At 35.2% G+C, this 23,488-nt stretch overlaps 1 protein-coding gene across 2 annotated transcripts in view; it reads right to left on the reverse strand.

Moving 5' to 3' along the window:
- The window catches only part of CAAP1 (caspase activity and apoptosis inhibitor 1), a 37,039-nt gene extending 16,209 nt beyond the window's left edge, over nucleotides 1-20,830 (reverse strand). The window contains exons 1-4 of one of the 2 annotated variants that reach the window (XM_004387743.2): nucleotides 20,438-20,830; nucleotides 15,374-15,574; nucleotides 14,431-14,515; nucleotides 13,430-13,505 (exon numbers count right to left, since the gene is read on the reverse strand). In XM_004387743.2, coding sequence (XP_004387800.1) covers nucleotides 13,430-13,505; nucleotides 14,431-14,515; nucleotides 15,374-15,574; nucleotides 20,438-20,743 — 668 coding nt within the window. In that variant the 5' untranslated portion in view covers nucleotides 20,744-20,830. Of the gene's footprint in view, nucleotides 1-13,429; nucleotides 13,506-14,430; nucleotides 14,516-15,373; nucleotides 15,575-20,272; nucleotides 20,347-20,437 lie in introns of those variants that run through there. The other variant, XM_023741843.1, reaches the window with a different exon arrangement.
- Between the last annotated feature and the right edge of the window lie 2,658 nt (nucleotides 20,831-23,488).

Genomic DNA, 23,488 nt, shown 5'->3' on the forward strand with positions numbered 1-23,488 from the left:
ACATGTACTTCTTTGTAAAATCAAGAGGCAAACCTGGAAGGAATATGAAGGTAATTTTTTCTCCCTTCTAATACTCTGCAGGGTAGGTGATGGGAGAAATCACAAAACACAGCAGTATCCAGTAATATTTCAAGTTCGACTGTTAAATTTAATGGGCACTTTGGCACTCAAATTATTTTATATTCATCTAATTTCATACCTCAAATACTTCGATGTCTACAGTCTGTGGGAAATGTGTATTTTATATGTAATATACATATGTAATCAAAGTAAATGATCAAGTGTAAGATCATGCAAAAAAAGGTTTTGATTCATCATGTTCTGCAACAGAACTATAAATTAAACTCACGCTCTTAGAGAGCGTTATACCATCTTAATGTTACAAATACTTCTCAGCTAACAAATCAAGTAATCAATTAATTTCAACTATTCAAGCAAGAAAAGTGACTATTTTCTATTAGTTTCCTAGTATCTAACCTTCTAAGAAGTTTTATATATACCCTAAAACTAATATACTAGAAATATTTAGGAAATTTTTCTACTCACAAAACTCTACCCACTTAACAGTAGCAAATGACTCAAATAATCAAAGAGGAAAAAAACAAAGACTTGTAATCATTTATTTTAGAAGGTTATCATATGCTTTCCCGCCCACATATTGGCACTTACATGTTTATTTTGTATCAAAACTTCACTAATTTAAGCAAGAACTCAAACACAGACTACAAAATAATTTGGACTTGGTATTAATTATGACATCTGAGAGATTTATAATTAAGATATCTCAGTTTTTTATACTTACTTCTAATGTCACCTACTCTTCTATTCTTTTACCAGAATAATTCATTGGTAAATCCCAAGGAGGGTATCAACAATGCTTCTTTAAAATCCAGGGAAAGATTAAATGCCAACATACTATATTAAGAGCTTTGCAAGGAATAAAGTTTAAATGTGCTACTTCAAGCCTTGCAGTCAAATTAAATTTCAGCTACTGGGAGCATTAATCTATTTCTAAGTATCTTTCTTCAGAAAAAATGTTTGTTTGCACTTACACATCCTTGAAAAGCACTTAATTCTTCTTTAAACACATACATCTAAATTTACAAAGAAATTACTTCCCCCAAAACATAACGTTACATCACCAACAAGAGGCAGATGGACATATGTAATGTCCTGAGAAGGACACATGACTTACATAATATTCTAGCTCAGAATGTATAACCTATGTTAAAGGAAACATCAGACAAACCCAAAATGAAAATAAGGAATGTTCTATTAAAAGGGTAAGGAGTGGATTTTTTTTTCAATGGTAATGTTATAAAAGGCAAGTGTGTAGAAATATTCCAGGTTAAAGGAGGCTAAAGAGACATGACAACTAAATACACAAACACACCTGAGACTGCTAACGAGAGGAGGAAAATGTTATAAAGAACATCACTGAATCGAACGACAAACCGAAATACGGACGGTAGATTGGATAAAAGTATTATATCAATGCTGACTGAGGTTGATAACTGTATTGTGGTTATAGGTAGAATACCGCTATCTGTAGGAAAAACACAATGTAGCATTCAGGGGTAAAATGTCATGATATATGTGCGTGAAATGTTTCAGGAAAAAATACACTCGCACACACATATGAAAAGTGTGTACGCAAATGTTAATTGGTAAACCTAGATAAAGGGTATATGAATTTTTTGTTCTATTCTTATTCTTGCAATATTTTAATGAGTTTTAAATTATTTCCAAATAATTTTTTTTTTAATTAGTAACAATGCAGTAAAACTAGCCTCTCTCTGAAAGTCCCTCGAAGCTCCTTCAAATAAAATTAGACTCTTCTATAGGGTTACTATGAGTCAGAATCAACTTGATGGCAACAGGTATAAAGACCATCTGCTGTCAGAAACAATTTCTTTTAGTGCCCAACGTGAACTTCTATAACATACTATCTATTTGATCTCAAGTTGGGTTTGATCAGGCTGTTGAAGAAAGTCATCAAATAAAATTTCAGATAGTAGGGGTAGGACACCACCGTGTGGCTGAGAAGTGAAAAGCTAGATGTTTTTGTATCACTATTATCAGAAGTTGAAAAAAATCCCAAGAGTTTAAAATTTTAAAACCTATACTAGCTAATTTTTCCAAGATGTAGACTTTACAACTAAAATTATCATATGGGTTCATAGTTCTGTGATACAATTTAAAGATCTTCATTAAACAGTATGAAAGGTGATACATTTGCAAAAAAGGGAAATGTATTCAAGTTTAAGAAAACTACAGCATGCACATGATACATTTTTATTTCTAGTTTTATGAAAATAAGAAAATAGTTACCCCTAGCAAATAAGACAAACTAGGTGCCAGAGTTAGGAATGACATTTAAACATTTCTATCAACCGTTTTTAAAACTATGTAAGAATTTTAAAACAACTGGAGAGAGAGGAGAAAGGAGAAGAGAAAGAGAAGATAGAAGAGAGGGAGACAAGGAAAGGGATACATAGGCAGAGACAGAGAGAGGTAAAGAAAAAGAAACAGAGAGAGAGAAGAAAACAGACTGTGCCAATGCTGGTTTGGGTTAACAATCTTTTTTATGATCTCTGTGCTACTCTCCATTAAAAAAAAAAAAACAACAACAAAACCTTATTTTTCTAATTTCCTTCCCCCATCTGCAGTGCCCCTTCTTCTTTAATGCAGCTTAATTTGCAAGCTTGGCCTTGGGTTATGACAGAGCCCTATATCTATCCTTGGAATTTAGGGTCTCAAATCAACATCAGTCCAACTTTTCCTTCATTCAAATACAGTTATCCACTCACAATCCTTTCTTACAACTCAGTGATTTTTTTAAACAGTGTAATACATTGGGGAGGTTTGTGGAACTTCACAACATCAAACGTGTATTACTAAAGGTTTTAAATGTATTCTAAACAGAAAAAAAAAGTCAATTTCTTATCCAAATGAAAAATACCGAAAGATGTCTCAACAGAAAAATAAGGAAACAGAACCAAACACGCACAGCCTGATTCTTCTCATTTTGATAAAAGTTAGCTGACAGAGAAGCAGGTAAAATGGTATCACAAAAGAAATAACCTCCAATTCTCTCCGCACTCCTAGGATTAAACAATAGAGACTGAGTGAAGCTGGCCTATCTTAAAAATAGGAGATGGGCAAGGAAACTAGAGCAGCCAAAACAATTTTGAAAAAAAATAAAAAGGACAAGGTTGGAGGACACAAACTATTGGATTTCAAGATTACAAAGCTACAGAAACCAAGACACTATGGTACTGGAGAAAGGATAAACATATAGATTAATGGAACAGAATACAGTCCAAAAATAGAACCAGATATACATAGTCAACTGATTTTCAACAAAGATGCAAAGACAATTCAATGGACAAACGATAGTCTTTTGAACAAACGGTGCTGATACAATTGAATATCTATCTAAATATGATTCTCAATCCATACCTTGTACCACATACAAATATTAACTCAAAGTTGATCAAAGACCTAAATGTAAATCTATAAAATTACAGAAGACACAGCAAAAATCTTTGTGAGTCTAAGTTAAGCAAAGATTTCTTAGATATGACATCAAGAACAAGATCTATAAATAAAAATAATTATACTTCACCAAAATTAAGAACTTCTGCTCTACCAAAGACATTGTTAAGAAAATGAAAAGAAAAGCCACAGACTAGAAGAAAATATTTGCAAGTTACAGATCTTATAAAGGACTTGTATCTAGACTATATAAAGAACTCTCAAATCATAGTAATAAGAAAGATAACAACCCAATTTAAAAAAATAGGTAAAAAATGAAGTCACTTCACCAAAGAAGATACATGGATGGCAAACACACACAAATGCAAACTAAAACCACAATGAGGTACCACTATACATATATTAAGATAGCTAAAATCAAAACCATTGACAAATGGAATTCTCATTCACAGTATCAGCTAGGATGCAGAACAAATGGAACTTTTCATACATAGCTGGTAGGAATGCAAAATGGTACAGCCACTGCAGAATATGCTTTGGCAGTTTCTTATAAACATATACTTACTATATGGCCCAGCAATCCCACTCTTAGGTACTTGTCCAAGTGAAATAAAAAAACCTATGTTCATACAAAAACTTGCATGCAAATATTTACAGTGGCTTTATCTGGAATCCCCCAAAACCGGAAATAACTCAAATGTTCCTGTATTCATTTTCTATTGCTGTCAAAACAAGTTACCACAAACTTAATGGCTTGAAACAACACAAATTTATTATAGTTTTGTAGGTCAGAAGTCAGGTATTGGTCTCACTGGACTAAAGGCAAGCTGTGTCCACAGAGTGTACTCTTTTCAGGAGGCCCTAGAGAAGAATCCATTCAATTCCTGAAGTCCCTATGTTCTTGCTGGCTTTAAACTGAGGACCAATTCCAGCAGATAATCATATCTGCAAAATCCTTTTTGCCATATAAGCTAACATTCACAGGTTCCAGGAATTAGGACATGGGTATCTTCTGAGGGATTTATTCAGCCTACCACAGGTAGAAAAATATTACATCTGTATTTTCACTAGAATTTAATGATCAAAACATTTTCTTCAGGTATTAGCAATATTTGTAATTTTTTCATGAATAGATTTCATAGATATTTTCACTTCATGATACAGTTGCTGCAGATATCAAAATATTATTTAGGCCTATCACTATTTTAAAGTTATCAAAATTACTGCTGCTAGATTTTATTAATATGTTGTAAGAAGTACCTATATTACCGTATCACAAAATATTTTAATTAATCATTTCAATATAATTGGTTTCCTTTGTGAATCTATTTTATTAAACACACACAAAGCATTATTTTGAAAAATGCTCAAAAGGCTTCACCAGATTTCCAAAGGGGTCCATGGCACAAAAAAGTTTTAGAAGTACTGCTCTGAAGAAGGGACAAAAATAGAAGGATTGGATGGGGTGGAGACGTGAAGGAAAGGCTTTTTATTTTCATTTTATACCTTTGTGTACTGTTTCACTTTTCTTATGATATATATAGTAGAACTGCCCTATAGGGTTTCCAAGGAGCAGCTGGTGGATTCGAACTGCTGACCTTTGGGTTAGCAGCCTGGGCTCTTAATCACTTTGTCACCAGGGGTCCTGTATATATATATATACATACATACGTACATATGTATGCATATATGTGTATATATATATGTATATATACACACACATATGTATATATATGTCTATATATGTATATATGTGTGTGTATATATATACATATGTATATATGTATATATGTGCGTATATATATGTATATATGTGTATATATGTATACATATATATAGATATTTTGTCAACAGAGGTTATCATTAGATTCATATTTGTCTTTATTGTGGTAGGTTGAATAATAGCCCTTCAAATAGTTCCACATCCTAAAATTCCCAGAACCTGTGAATATTAGCTTATATGGCAAAAGGACTTTGCAGATGTGATTAAATTAAGGATCTTAAAACATGGAGATTATCCTGGTAGGCCTGATGTAATCACAAACGTCCTTATCATAAGGAGTCAGAGGAGAAAGTAATGTCATGAAGGATGCAGAGACTGGAGAAATTTGCTTTGAAGATGGCAAAAGAGGCCATAAACCAAGGAATACAGGCAGCCACCAGAAGCTGAAAAGTCAAGCAAGCTGAAAAGGGAAGAAAACAGATTCTCCCCTCAGAGCCTCAGAAAGAACCAGGGCTTCAAACCAGTTCTTCCCAGTGCAGTCATGGCTGAGGAAGCGACACAGAAACAGACTCGAATTTTTAAAATTTGGGTGAACCGGAACCAGAATGGAAAAATTATGGGTTGAAGCCCTGCTAGAAACCTAATCTCCCTCTTAGAAAACAAGGGCAGCGTATGTGTTACATAGCAACCAAATCTCTTGCCCATCAGATTTTGCACACAGTCAAAAACAGTGGTGCCCTGCTGAAAGATGGCGGCTGACTGCTCCACTATGAATGTGTGTTGCTCTCCTCAATCTTGGCAATAATACAATCTCACACATCAGGCTCCTGAAAGCACTCACTGACACCTCTTGCATGTTTCCAATTCCAGGACTTCAGCCTGTAATTTTTCCCATTTCGGTTATGGTTTTGGATCACCCAAATTTTAAAAATTTGGGTCTGTTCTGGTTTTGCTTTGTCGGCCATGACTGAACCAGTCTGAACTGGTTCGAAGCCCTGGAAAGAACCAGCATTGCCGACGTCCTGTCTTTAGCCCAGTAAAACTGATTTTGGGCTTCTGACCTTCAGAACTGTAAAAAAATAAATGTGTGCTGTTTAAAGCCACTAAGTTTGTGTTAATTTGTTAAAACAGCAATAGAATACTAATATACTTATTAATTTTAAAAATAAATAAATAATTTCCAGCTTATGAGAAAAATCAGAGGATACAGGAACAAGTCAAACAACACCATGACGAAGCAATCTGATAAAGCCAGGAGGTGAGATATTCCAGGACAACTTACCTAGTTTCCTCAACAAGTCAAAATCATTAATCAAAAAGTAAGAAGGTAAGACAGTTCTAGATGAAAAAACACTTAAGAGATACAACCAAATACAATGTGAAGACTTTACTCGTACTATGTTTTAAAGAAATCACCTGGAAAAATACCCTTTTGGGACATCTGGGAAAATCTGAATACAAAACGGATATCACCTGATATTAGTGAACTATTACTAATTTTGTTAAGTGTTATAATGATATTATGCCTATGTGGGAAAATGTCCCTATTTTCTAGAAATGCAAACATAGAGATTTAGAATTAAGATATCTGTAACTGACTTAAAATAGTTTTTAAAAAAGAAGATGAAGTAAATATGCAAAAGTACTATAATTGTTAGATCTAGGCAACAGGTATATGGGAGATTCATTATACTGGTATCTACTTTTCTATATGCTTGACATTTTTAGTAATAAAAAGTAAATTGTCTCAAATTCTCAAAGGTCCCCACAGAAACACAGAGTGCAAATCATATCACTTGACTGGAGTGAAGATCTATCCCATCTAGGACCTCTGAGAAGTTCAATTCCTCCCATTCTTAGGAATGTTCTAGAGGAAGTGCCTATCTGCTTACCATTTAAAAGTAACTAGGTCAAGATGTGCTTCAAAGTAATTAGAGTGGGAGAAGTTGAGGGGGGTTAAAATAATATGGAATGGGATATATAGGTATGCAGGGGCTCAATATATCTATCTTCTTTTGTGTTGAAATTTTCCATAATAAAGAATTAAACAAACAAAAAAGTAACTGGTACAAAACAATCCCATATATTCCAGAGCGGTGATGTGAGTTGGATAAATCAAAGGTCAATTTCCTAAATGTATTATCCCCAACAAGGCCAAGTCTCATGTCTACCTGAGGCCTGTTCTTGCATCCATTGATAAAAATGTTTCTTTAATTATGTACTACAGATTTATGCTATTCATCAATCCAGTGCTCTAGCACACTATAAATTTTACTCAAATACTTTCTTTTAACTTTAATAATAGTAGTTTATGAAGGACTCTTTTATTTCCAACAAGTTCAGTTTTGTTGACACTGAGAGTTTAGGGTATTGCTGAATATCATTGCCCCTTTGAAAGTTATTATACATACAAAAACTCCATGCCTGCAATAGAGTTCTACCAAACATCATTGCTAGAGTCCTGCAATAGAAAAATGGTTTGTACACAACTCTAGCTGCTACTTTCAGTAAGACTGCAGAGGAAATGCCCAATATTTTTAAGAATAAACATCCTATTTCAAGGCTCCATCATCATTAAATCCCCTACATTTATGTAGTATGATCTTCTTTCATTCTATCATCCCTCAAGTGCCTCATCTGACTATAAATAACAGTATATAGGAAATTTCCTGTTTTGAAGTGTGCAATAACTGGTAGACTATTTAAGAAATGTAACTATAACAATGTACTAAAGTTTAACATAATATAAATAGTAACCAGTATATTATAAATAGTAAATATAAATATAAATCTGATCCTCAGCTTGCTCTTTCAACCATTTTACATTTCAAGAATACTCATGTACTCCATTTTAACCAAAACTTCACATATTTCAGATTTACAAAACCCAAACCCCCAAAAAAACCCATTGTTGTCAAGTCAATTCTGACTCACAGTGACCCTACAGGACACAGTAGAACTGCCCCATAAGGTTTCCAAGAAGCAGCTGGTGAATTAGAACTACCCCATAAGGTTTCCAAGAAGCAGCTGGTGAATTAGAACTGCCGACCTTTTGGTCTGCAGCTGAGCTCTTAACCACTACGCCACCAGGTCTCCGATTTACAAAATAGACAACTTAAATGGCAATTTTAAAATAATTCTTTCCAAAGAGGTATTCTTTATGAAACAATTCACTATAAATTACCTTAGATATTTAAATATTCTAGTGAAAACAAAATGGTTCTTTATATATATTATGTAAACCTCTAAGGCCTCTTTAGAAGTATCTAGTTTAAAAAAAGTTAATCATTAAAAATTAGAATTTGATAAAAACCAATTTAGAACACGTCCATCTGCCGATACAAAAGTGGCAGTGGCTAGGATCAATAGTTCCAGAACATTCATACAGAACCTACTTTATTATCTCAACATTACTTATCACCTACAGAGAAATACAGCCTCATTTCCACTCACAACTCCCTCTATACCATTCACTAAAAGTACATTAATTTAAAATTCATGAAGAGACTAGAGAGAGCAATTCTAAAATATTGCTGATATTTCCCTAAAGTGTTTTTACTTTCATTCTTTATATATATAAAAACCTCAATCCTTATTATTTTACTGCATTATTCAAGACTTAAATTTCATTAAAAACACATTCTTTGTAGCACAGTTAAGTAACGTTAAAGGTCAAGCTAATACCTGTTCTTACTTTTTGTGCTACTTTAGTTATAACAAAGCTTCTCCCAGTCCATCTTCAAATGCAGATGGCACTCTAATTCCATATTACTTTTATTTACTTAACATTATTGTTCGTATTAAGTAATTTGTCTTCATCTGTAACATTTGCAAATCTTGACACAATTCTTAGTAGTTTTAAAACACTGCAAACTACAGATGCTAAAATTTTTAGATTACCGACAATATAAATTTGCTTATTTGCTTATTTAAGTTGCCAATCCCATCCCTCACATTTGTTAAACTGAAGATATTTAGAAAACTATAGATGTTATTATTATCTTCACAGTTGCTAAATCTCATTCCTACTGCAATTGTTATAAAGTTAACATCCATGCATTCATTTCAGTTTCAAGGTAGCCCACTCTCAATAATTTCTTATAAGTACTGCTTTCTTGGTGTTATTTTTGGTAGTAAAAAAAAAAAAAAAAACTACTGTAAGGTAAAATAAAAGTAAGCAAATAATCTTTTAAATAGCACTAGAGATCAAGAAGTTTGGCAAGAAAAACATGCATCTGAATGCCGACTTTAAAGGATAAACAGAATCTGAACATATAAAGGTGACAATGTGAGAAGATAAAACTGTAAATGTAATTTTAGATTCTCTTTACTTGTGCATAAACATTTGTGTGTATTTCTGTATCTTAAAATCTTTAAGGGAGTATGAAAAAACTAGTATACATAGGGAGTACCTGAGAGGTGCAAAAGGTTAATGCACTCAGCTGCTAACTGCCTAACCGTTCATACCACCCAGGGAAGGTTAATGCATGTAGGGTGTACGATATACTGCATAAACACACATGCACACCTTATAATGAACTCTGTCACTTTACAGTTTCTGATACGAACTATAATAAAGGAGCATAGGTAGCACTGAAAGAAACTCAAAATTTTCATGGATTTTTACTAACATAGATCCCATTATCTATGTTATTAAAACTATTTTTGTTCATTAAAATTAGGATGAGAAGGTAAAGGTCTATATATCAGCTGATAAGAAGCTGACAAACGGACATAATTGTTTTCAAGGCCAACCTTTGGCCTTTATGTGTTTTCCCTTCAATATAAGTCTCATTTTACAGACGTTTCATACAATAAACATTAAGGCAAGTGCATTACTCTGTAGCACACCAAAATATACATGCCATACAAAAAGAAAGCAACTGCCCTCAGCTCCAACTAATTTTTTTGCTCTCCCAGGAATAATCACTTAATCTGACTTTATAAACAACTTAAATATCCAGTTTTTAGTGTTATGCCACTAGGTTTAAATGCTGGAAACCATTTCAGAAATTTTTAAATGTTGTTTAGGTCCAAGAAAATACCTATGTGGCCTGAGCAAATAAATCAGTAACTTTGGCTTATGTCTAGGTTTTAATCAAGTATGCTGGATTAGTTTTCTCCTATTGCTACTGTAACAAATTACCACAAACAGTGGCTTAAAACAACATGTATTCCTTTACAGTTCTGGATATCAGAAGCCCAAATTGAGTCTTACTGGGCTAGAATCAAGATACAGACAGTGTTGTATTCCTTCCAGAGGATCCTGGGGAGATTTCATTTCCTTGTCTTTTCCAGCTTCTAGAGGCCACCTACATTGTTTTACATCTGCTCATCTGCCATCAGCATATCCTCTTTAGTGAAGTAGCTGTTCAAATCTTTTGCTCATTATTTTCATTGGGTTGTTTGTTTCCTTACTGCTGAGTGTTAAGGGTTATTTATAGACTCTGGATACCTGTTCTCTGCAGATACGTGATTTGCAAATATTCCCAGTTTGTAGCTTGTCTTTGCATTCTCTTAACAAGAATCTTTCCCAGAGCAAAGTTTTTAACTTTGATGAAATCTAACTTACCAACTTTTTTCTTTTACGGGTCATGGTTTTGGTGCTAGGCTTAAGAATCGTTTGCCGAAACTCCACATCATGAAGATTTTCTCCTGTTTTCTTTTACAAGTGTTACAGTTTTACATTTTACATTTAGATCTATGATGAATTTTGAGTTAATATTTGTATAAAGTATAAGGTTTAGAATGAGGTTCATTTCTTTGCATATGGGTATCTAATTGTTTCAACACTATCTGTTAAAAACACTAGTCTTTCTCTACTGTCAAAAACCAAATGGCTATATTTGTGTGTGTTTATTTCCGAACTCTTTTCTATTTCATTAACTTATGTGCTTATCCCTATTTCAATACACCACACTATCTTGATTACTATAGCTTTATAGTAAGTCTTAATATTGGGTAGTGTAATTATTATTTTCCAAAATGATTTTAGCTCTTCTGGTTGTTTTGCCTTTCCTCATAAATTTTTTAATGAGCACATTTCTACATAGAATCCTGCTGGGATTTTGACTGGAATTGCATTAAATCTATAGATCAATTTGAAAATAAATGAAATCTTTACTCTGTTGAGTCTTCCAATCCATAAACGCAGTACGTCTCTCCATTTATTCAGGTCATCTTTGATTTCCTTCACCAGCATTTTACAGTTTCTTGCAAACAATTTGTACATTTTTTTTTAGATTTATACTTAAGTATTACAGTTTTTGGCATTACTATAAAGGAATTTTTTAATTTTAATTTCCAACCGAACATTGCTGATATCTGTAAAATAGTGTAACAATATCACTTAACTCACAAAGTTGCTACATGAACACAATGAGTGAATGAATGCACACAAATTGCTTAGAACAATGTCTGTAATACAATGCTCAGAAAGTGTTAGCTATGAGTAGTATTATTTACCTGGCATCTTGTAGTTTAGAAGTTTGATTTTAAAAATAAGCCTATATTCTCTTTGGTGAAGTGTAAGACAGTACACGATACTGGGGAAGTCAGCACAACTTGACCAAGGCAAGGTCATGGAAGCTTCACAGACACATCCAAACTCCCTGAGGGACTGAATTACTGGGCTGAGGGCTGGGGACCATGGTTTCAGGGGACATCTAGCTCAAATGGCATAACACAGTTTATAAAGAAAATGTTCTATATCCTACTTTGGTGAGTAGCATCTGGGGTTTTAAAAGCTTGTGAGCAGCCATCTAAGACACTCCACTGGTTCCACCCCATCTGGAGCCAGAGAGAATGAAGAAAACCAAAGACCACAACTACCACAGCCTCCACTACACTAAGTCCAGTACAATTAGATGGTGCTCGGCTACCACCACTACTGCTCTGACAGGGATCACAACAGAGGGTCCCAGACAGACCTAGAAAAAATGTAGAACAAAATTCTAACTCACAAAAAAGACCAGACTTACTGGTCTGACAGAGACTGGAGAAGCTCTGAGAGTATGACCCCCAGACACCCTTTTAACTCAATACTGAAGTCACTCCCGAGGTTCACCCTTCACCCAAAGATTAAACAGGCCCATAAAACAAAACGAGGTTAAATGGGCACACCAACCCAAGGACAGGGATGAGAAGGCAAGAGGATCAGGAAAGCTGGTTAACAGGGAACCCAAGGTCGAGAAGGGGAGAGTGTTGACAAGTCATGGGGTTGGCAACCAATGTCACAACACAATATGTGTCTTAACTGTTTAATGAGAAACTAGTTTGGTTTGTAAACCTTCATCTAAAATACAAGTTAAAAAAAGCCTATATTCTGAAGTAATTCAAAAGAGTCTCAATGATCTGGAAAAGTTCAGAAAAGATTAGAAACGGAAAAGTACTCAAGATTTCAAGTTAAATATGTGCTGCTTATTTATTCTACTGCCCCAGTAATCTCTTCTTATTTTTCCTAATACCTGTACCTATTGCACAAATCTTGTCCTATTCTTTAAGAAAAATGCCAGGCTTCGCAAAGGGGGATAAAAATCAGTCTTTGGCAATCACCAAAGAAGTAAGTTTTCCAGGCAAAAATCATCAATAGATGCCAAAATTAGTGGGTGAAAGTTTGATGAGCAGTGGTTAGAGCACCAAAAAATTTAGGAAAAAATCAATTGGCATGTTTCTTCTTGGTCAGTCAGTATCTCAAAACTTTAGGCATTTTTTCTCACCACAATAAATCAAATTACATATACATATATAAAATGAACCATCTTACTATTTCGTTTGTGAAATTAGTTTATTATAACCTAATATTAATAGATCTGTAGAAGAATTCAGTAAGATAAACTGATCAAAGCTATTAACATAGTGTCTGCCATATGGTACATACTTAATAAATAGTGGGCACTATGAGTAATATATTCAAATTCCAAGGAGAGATATGAATCTGCTTTAGGATGACATCCCTGTTGTCCTATATCTATGTGTAGTAGTTTAAGAAAACCACATTAATTCTGAAAGCAATTAACTCCATCTTCACATACATCAAAAGGACCAATCATTGTAATGCTCTAGGTCATTACAACAAATCAATCCTTCTACACTGTAGAATTATTTTATATAAATAAACCACAATAAAATAATTACATCCTTGAGGTAAGAAATCATCAAAAGAAAAATGAAGAAATTTAAAAATAAAAATGAAAGTTTTTAACTTACTGACTGACTAAATCAGATCCCGTCTTAGAGCCATCATCTGCCTCCTCTTCCATATCAGAGTCCATACCATTGTCACCTTATAAATGAAATAAACTATATAAAAGCATGCTTATAAAAAATGTCAAAATGATTCAATCAGCCAAAAAGTATCAACTCTAAAAGTGATGCAGATAAGGAACTTTACAGCTATTGAAAGACTACATTTTTTACATGCTTATATTTTAATTGCTTATATTTTTAATGCCTTATTAGCTATGTCTCATTGTATTCCCTTAATGCATTATATGTACATATACATACAATGCATTATATATATAGAGAGAGATACACAAGACTGTGTGTACATATATTTACAGACTATATACGCATATATACATCTATTGCCAGAGTTATAAAATTCCAGTAAACCGTTTTACATTTTTAAAAAATTTCTAATAACTGAAAATCTCTATTTTTGTTCCTACTCTTATGATGCTAATGCAAATATCCTTGCAATGTTCAAAAAAACAAAAATGCTTGGAAATCCAAAATTCTAGAGGTAATAAATGGTATTACAAAGACGAGTCCTACTTCAGGCAGATGTAAGTGTTGACTAACTGCAAGGAATTCTTCTAACTCTGAATCTGGGTCTGAGTAGAACAAACAGTATGCAAAAGACAACTAAAAGTTATGAAGGAAATAAAGCAGCAAGTAAAAAATTAATTTAAGAGAAATCTCTGCCTTTTTAATAATTAATTTTTATGGTATTTTGAGTAAACATTTTTTATTCCATTTTACTACTGTGTACAAACTTATACACTTACCTATACACTTGATTTAGAAAAATGATACATAGCAAATCTTTTCCTGAAATGCTATTCTGATATGTACATATTTCTCAGTAAAAATACAACTTCAATGATTACCTATATTAATAAAATTAAATATCTAAAATAAGAAAAAGAATACTGCAGGATTTCTATTGAATATGTAAGTTATTAGAATATAATATGTATACTTACCCTCAAGAATCTTCAAAATTTTTTTTTCAGACAGGAGTTCTAATTGTTCCTGGCATAGTTTTTTAATTTCTTCTATTGAACAGTTCTAAGGAAAATAACATTAAAAAAAAAAGTGCACTTATGTAATATAGCTCCAATGTAAACCAGAAAACTGCAATCACATGCAAAAAAATCTGGTTAACAAAATCTTGCAGGAGAACAAACTAAAAGTTTCAAGCAGAATTCACATAAATCTTTTTGTGGGATGAAATATGAAAAACTGCCAGTTAACAAGTGAACATTTTACAAAAATTTGGTGGGAATACCTAAAATCATACTTATTATAAAAGAATAAACTAAAGAGTAAGTCAAGTGTCCTAGTATTCATAACTGCAGCCTATTTATGCCAGGCAATTCTTTTAAAGGTTTAAATATTCAAGTCCTGGCTCTGTACTTTCTAGATATATGATCTTGGGCTTAACTTATCCAAGCTCTTTTCCCACAACTATAAAATCAGAATAATGCCATGTTTTTCTCTGGATAATTTTCAGAAATAAGTACATGAAAACACCTGTGAATTCAATGGAATACAAACTATTACCTACCAATCATCACTGTGTATTGTTACACAGCAATATATTATTATATTATTCTTTAAAGCACCAGAAAGATCTATTATTCCTCCAATTTAGTTACTACTATTGCCTGCACTTAACAGAATTATTTCCATAGGTTAGGCTCAATAAAATCCTTGCCTACACATAGTAAAATGTCTTGTTTTTTCTTGGCAAATTTTTAAATATACAAGGCCATTTATGGTTCTCAAAATCCCTTTTTATATCTTTTCAACCAACTTGTTCCAGTTGAAAACATTCAGTTATAAATTGCATACGTAAGATGACTGCTACAAAACCTGTTGCATTCTATATATGCATATAGTCTGATAATGTATATAACGAAGTACCTTTAACACATCAGGAAGCATCTTCTGTAACTTCTTCTCCCCTATGATACAGAAGCACTGCTGAAGCATTTCTTTTTTGTCTGATATATAGAAACTAACTGGTTTTAATGACACAGTCAGGTCCAGTCCACCTTCTTCAAGGTCACTGTGCTCTACCAAGAATAATTCTTTTTCCAAAGATGGCAAAAGATATTTGGTTTCCTAAAATTAGAAGTGATAAAAAGAACCATTAAATAATACTCTTTAAAATATATAAAACATGTACATGATGTTACACATTTTCACATAATAAATTCTTCTTCATTAAACATTTCCAAATTCTTTGTTTGGACAGATTATTCATCTAAAACCATAGGAAAGACTATTTAATTGTACAGTATTCTCTGATCTTACTCTCCATACTGCAATTAACTCAGCAACTTGATATATGGGAAGTGACGGTATCCTAGGACACACAACTGAAAATATACTCAATATTGAATGCTTTCCTACAATAAAACTGAAGAATTCAAGCATTCCTGCAGTTGGTCATTCACCTATAAGTTTTACATATATGCCTGTCATTCTACCTAAAATCATATAAAGAAATGGAATAGAGAGCAGCAAAAATATGACAAACCACAACTATTATACAGTAATGTAATACTGTTTACCAGGAGCTACTGTCATTTTAAAAACTGTTATATATAATTTAAACATTCAAAGTAGCCAAGTAATTTCAGTTATTTAACACATTTTTGGCAATTTTACCTCCTACCTCGTAGATCTATCCAGTCTCTCCAAATCTACTGCCACAACCCAGGTTTTGCCTGGATTGTCTCAATAGCTTACTGAACTGGACTCCCTACATCAAATCTGAGGTTTCTCCAATCTGTTATGTATAGCCAAGAAAACTCTATGGGGCAGTTCTACTCTGTCACATGGGGTCTCTATGAGTCGGAATCAACTTGACGGCACCCAACAACGACAAGACCAGGAGGATGTCCCCTCCCGTATCTTTATTCAATACGTACTAAAAGTTCTAGCTAAAGCAATTGGGCAAGAAAATAAAGGGTATCCAGATTGGAAAGAAAGATATAAAACTATATTTGCAGATGATATGATCTTGCATATAGAAAATCCTAGGAAATGCACTAAAAAAAAACTATTAAACTAACAAAAAGTTCAGCAAGGCTGCAGGATACAAGATCAATATACAAAAATCAATTGTACTTCTATACATTTGGATTGCAATGGACAATCAGAAAAAGGTAATTACAAAAATAACTTCAGTTACAATAGCATCAAAAAGAATAAAATACTTAGGAATAAAATTAACAAAAGAAGAACAAAATGTATACTGTTACAAAACATTGTTGAAAGATATTAAAGAAGATCTAAATGAATTGAGAGACATCCCATGATCATGGATTGGAAGATTTAATATTGTTAAGATGACAATACTCCCCCAAATTTGCCTACAGACTCAATGAAATCCCTCTCAGAACTTCAATGGCCTTTTCTTGCAGAAATTGACAAGCTAATCCTAAAATTCATATGAAAACTCAAGGGACCTAAAATAGCCAAAACAATACTGAAAAAGAACCAAGTTGGATGAGTCACACCTTCCAATTGTACTTCAATGGACACTATCAAGAAAGTGAAAAGACAACCCACAGAATGGGAAAAAATATTTGTAAATCATGTATCTGATAAGGGACGTGTATCTAGAGTGTATAAAGAACTCTTCCAACTCAAAAATAAAAAGACAAATAATCCAATTTAAAAACGGGAAAAGGATCTGAATACACATTTCTCCAAAGAATATATACAAATGGCCAATAAGCACAAGAAGAGATGCTCACTATCATTAGTCCAGAGAAATACAAACCAAAACCATTACAAAATACCACTTCACATCCCCTAGGATGGCTACAATGGAAAAAACACCTAAGTGTTGGTGAGAATATGAGGAAACTGGAATCCTCATATACTGCTGGTGGGAATATAAAATAGTGCAGCCACTTTGGAATATAGTTCAGCAGTTCCTCAAAAAATTAAATATAGAGTTATAATAGAACCCAGCAACTCCACTCCTAAGTATACATTCAATAAAATGTAGCCACAGATCAACAGAAAAATTTGTACATGAATGTTCATAGAAACATTACTCATAAAATCTAAAAACTAGAAATAATCCAAGTATCTATCAACTGATGCATGGACAAATAAAATGTGCTATATGCAGAAAATGGAATTTTATTCAGCAATTAAAAAGAATGAAGTTCAAACACACGCTACAATAAGGATGAACCTTGAAAACATTATGCTAAGTAAAAGAAGCCAGTCACAAAAGACCACATATTATATGATTCCATTTATATAAACATCCAGAACAGGGAAACCTATATATCTATGGAGACAGGAAGCAGATTAGTGATTGCCTAAGGACAGGAGGGAGGTTTGGAAATGACAGCTAAAGGTTAGGCATACAGCTTCTTTTTTGGGGTATTAAAAATTTTCTAAAATTGATTGTGGCGACGGTTGCACAACTCTGTGATTCTACTAAGAACTTCTGAATTATACACTTTGAATGGGTGAATTGTATGGTATGTGAATTATATCTCAGTAAAGCTGTTACGGGGGCATTAGTGATTCGGTGGTAGAATTCTCGCCCAACATTCCTTGCCAATGTACCTCATGGGCAGCCACCACCCATCTGTCAGTGGAGGCTCACCAGTGGAGGCTTACATGTTGCTGAACAGGTTTCAATAGAGCTTCCAGACTAAGATGGACCAAGAAGAAAGGCCTGGTGATCTACTTCTGAAAATCAGCAAATGAAAACCCTACGGATCACAACAGACCGATCTGCAACCAATCTTGGGGATGGTGCAGGACCAGCCCACACTTCGTTCCATTGTGCAAGGGTCCCCATGAGTCAGGGTAACTCAAAGGCAGCCCACAACACCACCAAAGCTGTTACAAAAAAAAATCACCTATGAAATTCAACACACAGCAGATACATTGGCGTTCTCAGAACTTTGAGATGTTATCTACATGCCTAATATGAACTAACTTCTTTTTTTCTTCACAAATACACTGCTTTCTCATTAGAAGTTGGGTTTACTTCCATATGTAAACATTTACAAACTTAGTGCCATCATGATAAAGAGAACTAGAGACTGGAAACTATTTAAACTAAGAATAGTGACATCGAAATTAAATCTAGAAGAGGTGGGAAAACTGAATACAGCTATAACTATAAAGAATTTGAAAATAATAACCTACCCCTAAAAAAAAAAAAGCACTAGACAGCAGTATGGTCGAATGATTAAGTTCTGCCAAATCTACAAGAAAAAGATAAACACTATTCTGAAACACACAAAAAAATAAAAAGCTTCCCAACTCCATCCATGAGGCTAGCATAATCTTGACACCAAAACAAGACAAGTTAACTCCAAAAATAAAAACCATAAGCCTATTTAACTTTTGAACATAGATACAAATGTGAAAATCCTAAATAAAGTATCACCGAACCAAATTTCAGCTGAGAACAAACAAATCAACAAACCAAATAGGGTTTATCCCAATACTTCAAGTACAGCTCAATATCAAACAATTTATCAATAAAATTACATCATCAGGTTAAAGGAGAAAAACTATGTGGTATCAACAGAATGCCAGAAAAGTGTCTGAGAGAACTCTACAACCCTCAGTGAATTTGGAATTGAAGAAAATTTCCTTAAGCTGATCAAAGATACCTTTCATAAACCTATGGAAAATATTATATTATTGGTGGAATATTAAAAATGTTCCCACTAAAGAATGGGAAAAGAATGCCTACTATCACAGCTATTGTTCAACACTACAAGTTCTAGCCAATGCAAAAAGACAAGAAAAATAAGAAGTATAAACGCTGAAAACGACAAGACAAAATTCTCACTGCTGAAATTTTTCTGAGAACCAATTTAAAGCTAATAACTAATACTGTGGCTAGTTACAAAAAAATACATAAAAATAAATGGTCTTCTATGTTTCCACATCTCCCAATTCTCCCATACTTAATTCTCATATACTGTTTGGACTATACATCAGTGAATGGTCTTTTGGAAAGCAGTTTGGTTACCTACTAAATTTTTAAAAATACATACCTTTTGACCCAGCAATTTCACTTCTGAGACTCTATCCTAAAATAATTCTTGCACAAGATATATGTACAAAAGTGCTCATTTTCATAATGTCTATGTGATAGCAAAATACTGGAAACCTAAATGCTCATCCATAAAGACAAAACGAAATACCATGCAGTCACTAAAAAAATAAGGAACAAATATAGAAAGACCTTCATCCCAACAATACAGTGGTATTACCCAACTGGAGAAGGGGAATCACAACAAAGCCTACGTGTAGGAATTTATATACACACAAAGGGTAATGAAAAGAAAGGGGCTTCGTATCAAACTATTGATGGGGAAGAATGAAGAGGGACATCAACGCGTTTCCCTTTATTTCATTGTTGTATGAATTCTGTTCATGTATTCATGCATTTGTCTTATATACTATAAACAAACGATTAAGGAAAACTTATCTCGGCAGAATGGAGAATAAACAATATGCTTTTATAGTCAGGTATCTGGATTCAAATCTAGGCGCTATTAAACTCTGTTATCGTGGGTAAACTTCCTTAATCTCTTTGAACCTCAACTTCCTTATCTGTAATGCAGAGTTAATCACAATCTAACTAAAAAGTGAAGACTAAGAGACAAGTAACGTGTCCGCCTCGCAAGGGCATTGAAGGCTAACTCCCATCCTATACTTTTCAGGGAGACGGAGGAAAGCAGAGACATGGAAGGGGCCAAAAGTTACAAGAAGTTAACTCATCAGAACCTTAAATTCAAGACAAGGAAGTGTGGGATTCACCGGGATTTAGGAATGTGAACCTCAAGCACAGGGTGGAACCTCGGGATTACCGCGCTACCAGTGAGCTACGCTCGAAGCCCCATGTCGCCGCCACACTGCGCTGGGCATCGGCCTTCTTTCGAAGCAGCAGCAACCCTAGGAAGCGGCTAGGCAGCGCGCACACACCTGCTGCAGGGAACCCGAGACACTGGAAGACGAGTCGGTGCTCCTTCGCTTCCGGCGCTCGCTACGCTCCACGCTGCTCCCACCCCAGCAGCTGCCGACGCTCCCACCGCCGGTGACACTTCCACTGAAGCTGGTGTTCCCACAGCAGGTGACGCTCCCGCAGCCGCTGGTACTCCCGCAGCCGCTGGTGCTTCCACTGCCGCTGCTGGCGAGGATAGGTACCGGGTCCGGGGCCGAGACCGCTGCGGCTGCCTCCTGACTGCTTCGCTTGCGCCGCTTCTCCCGGGAAGACTTCTTCCCCGTCATGATCTCTCTGCTGCAACCATAGGGAGAAAGCCGGTGATCTCTTGAGCGACCGAAGCCCGGCTCCCGCGGCGTCAGGCGACGGACGCTGGCGTCGCAGCTTGATGCGTCACTTCCGACCTCGTTGCAGAACGCCCTGTGGCGTTTCTGGAGTTGGTCCGGACCAATCGCGCAGCCTCGGAGAACCGCGGAGGTCGACTTGAGCTTGGTGGCGGGCTGGCTCGCAAGTACAGTAGTTTTTGTTTTACTGGTTTGTTTTTTATGCCTCTACAAAGGAGGAAAGGTGGAGCTTTACAAACATCAAACAGCTGTTTGCCTTATTGACAGTATTTTTCAATATTTGCTAATAAAACATACAGATTAGCGTAAAGGTATAGTTTCTGATTCTCCATTGTCACTCGTCTTACAGTTTTTATTCATGACACTAACAACCTTATAACAATAAAGAGAATTTAGGGAAAACTGAAAGCGAAGAGGATTTAAAGCACAACCCAAATAGCCCACACTCCTGCTATAAAGCCCCCCACTCCCTCTGAGTTGTCCCGCCCTCACCTTCCCTAATGTTGCAACTTCCAATCAGAATATTGTAACTTGAGTTCCTGCTCTAGCTCTATAATTATACTTGTGACTGTCCTATCCGGAGCATTGGCTTTCACTTTGTGAGATCTAACGTGTCCCCGGCTTGAACTGCTTTTACTTTCAATAAATCTCTCTTGATTTTATTTTTAAATAGAATACGTGTCGTTACTCTACAACAGATTTTTAAAGCAGAAGTCAAGATTGCACAAAAATATGCCACTCTGTCTCTGGGGTGGTCTCAGCAGGGGCCTTTATCTACGGGAGGCACAAAGCAGGGCCTTGGGAAGAAGCTAGCTGGGTTAAGCCGCTCCTTGGAAACCCTGTGGGGCAGTTCTACTCTGTCCTATAGGGTCACTATGAGTCGGAATTTTCGCAATGGCAATGGATTTGTTTTTTTTTTTTTTTTTTTTGGATGGCTTTGATGCTGGATAAGAAGCAATTAAAAAGGAGTCTCAAATGCATAGAGACAAGAGTTTTTTGGTGGTTACTAAGACTTGGGGTGAAGGAGGATTTAATGTTTAAGGGATGCAGAGATCCTGTTTGGGGTGTAGGAAACTTCTCAAAATAGATAACAGTGATGGTTGCACAACATGGTGAAGTTAATTAACGTCACTGAGTTGTACACTTAAAAATAGTTAAAATGACAAATTTTTCTCATATATATTTTACCAAAATAAGTAAATCACTTGAAGCACTTAAAATAATGCTTGCCACATTGTAAGCACCCAACAGATATTATCTGTTTAAAAAAAAAAAAGAAAGAAAAGAACCTCTCTTTGACTACATTCCCTACCTGTCTCAGTTATTCAACAACTGTTTAATGTGTTTTTGAAATAGGCCTAGTTGTAGCCTTGGGAAAACAATTGTCTTAGTTCCCAGTCCCTGTCCTTAGCTTTGCCTTCAAAGTTAAGCGCTCAGGTTCAGCCCAATGGTGCTTGCATAAGTTCCACATTGACTTCATTAAGTGTCATATCTAATAATAATAAGAGCCTTGTGTTCATGGATGGAATATATAAAATTAATAATACAAAACTTTTATTGCTTAAAATGTGTGTATTTGCCTGGGTAAAGCTAGTTGTTTATTCATTCCGGGTTTTATTTTAATACCTTATAAAATCAGTTGAAAAGCTTCTGGATTTCCACCTCCTTCTACAGCTTCCTGTCAAAATAGTTTTCATAGTTCTCCGGTCGGAACCAGAGACAAGGCAAGCAATGCTCACTAGTTTGCTGTAGATTATTTGGCAGCTGAATCCCAGTCTTCATCCACCCTCTCATATACTTGTTCTAGGACACAAAGGCATTGTTCTACTGCTGGCAGTAGAAAAGAGGATAAAATTGACAAAATCCATGCCTCCATAAGCTTATATTCTCGGGTGTGTGTGGGGTGGGGGTGGGGGGGCAGACAACACAAGAAGATACACAATAGGAAGTGTTTCTAGCCTCACTCTGGCAGCTGTTCTTCATATCCCGCTTCATTTCCCTTCAGTGCTCCACACTGAACTATGTTGTTGTTAGGTGCCGTTGAGTTGCTTCCGACTCATAGTTACCCTATGTACGACAGAACAAAACACTGCTCTGTCCTGCGCCATCATTACAATCGTTGCTATGTTTGAGCCCATTTTGCTGCCACTGTGTCAATCCATCTTGTTGAGGGTCTTCCTCTTTTTTGCTGACCCTCTACCTTACCAAGTGTCTCAGTTATTCTAGTGCTGCTATAACAGAAATGCCACAAGTGTATGGCTTCAAAAAGCAGAAGTTTATTCTCTCACAGTCTAGGGCGGTAGAAGTCTGAACTCAGGGCATCAGCTTCAGGGGAAAGTCCCTCTCTCCGTCGGCTCTGGGGGCAGGGCCTTGTCTTCAGTCTTCTCAGGTTGAGGAGCTTCTTCTCAGGGCAGGGACCCTGGTCCTGGCTCTACTTTGTTGATGGGATGAGGTCCCCATGTCTCTCTGCTTGATTCTCTCTTTCATGTCTCATAAGAGATTGACTTTAGACATAACCTAATCTTGTAGATTGAGTTCTGCCTCATTAACACAACTGCCTCTAATCCCACCTCATTAACATCATAGAGGTAGGATTTACAACACATAGGAAAATCACATCAGATGACAAAATGGTGGACAATCACACAATATTGGGAATCATGGACCAGCCAAGCTGACACACATTTT

Source organism: Trichechus manatus, unplaced genomic scaffold (genome assembly GCF_000243295.1).
Source record: "Trichechus manatus latirostris isolate Lorelei unplaced genomic scaffold, TriManLat1.0 scaffold00192, whole genome shotgun sequence".
In the NCBI taxonomy this organism is placed as follows: Eukaryota; Metazoa; Chordata; class Mammalia; order Sirenia; family Trichechidae; genus Trichechus; species Trichechus manatus.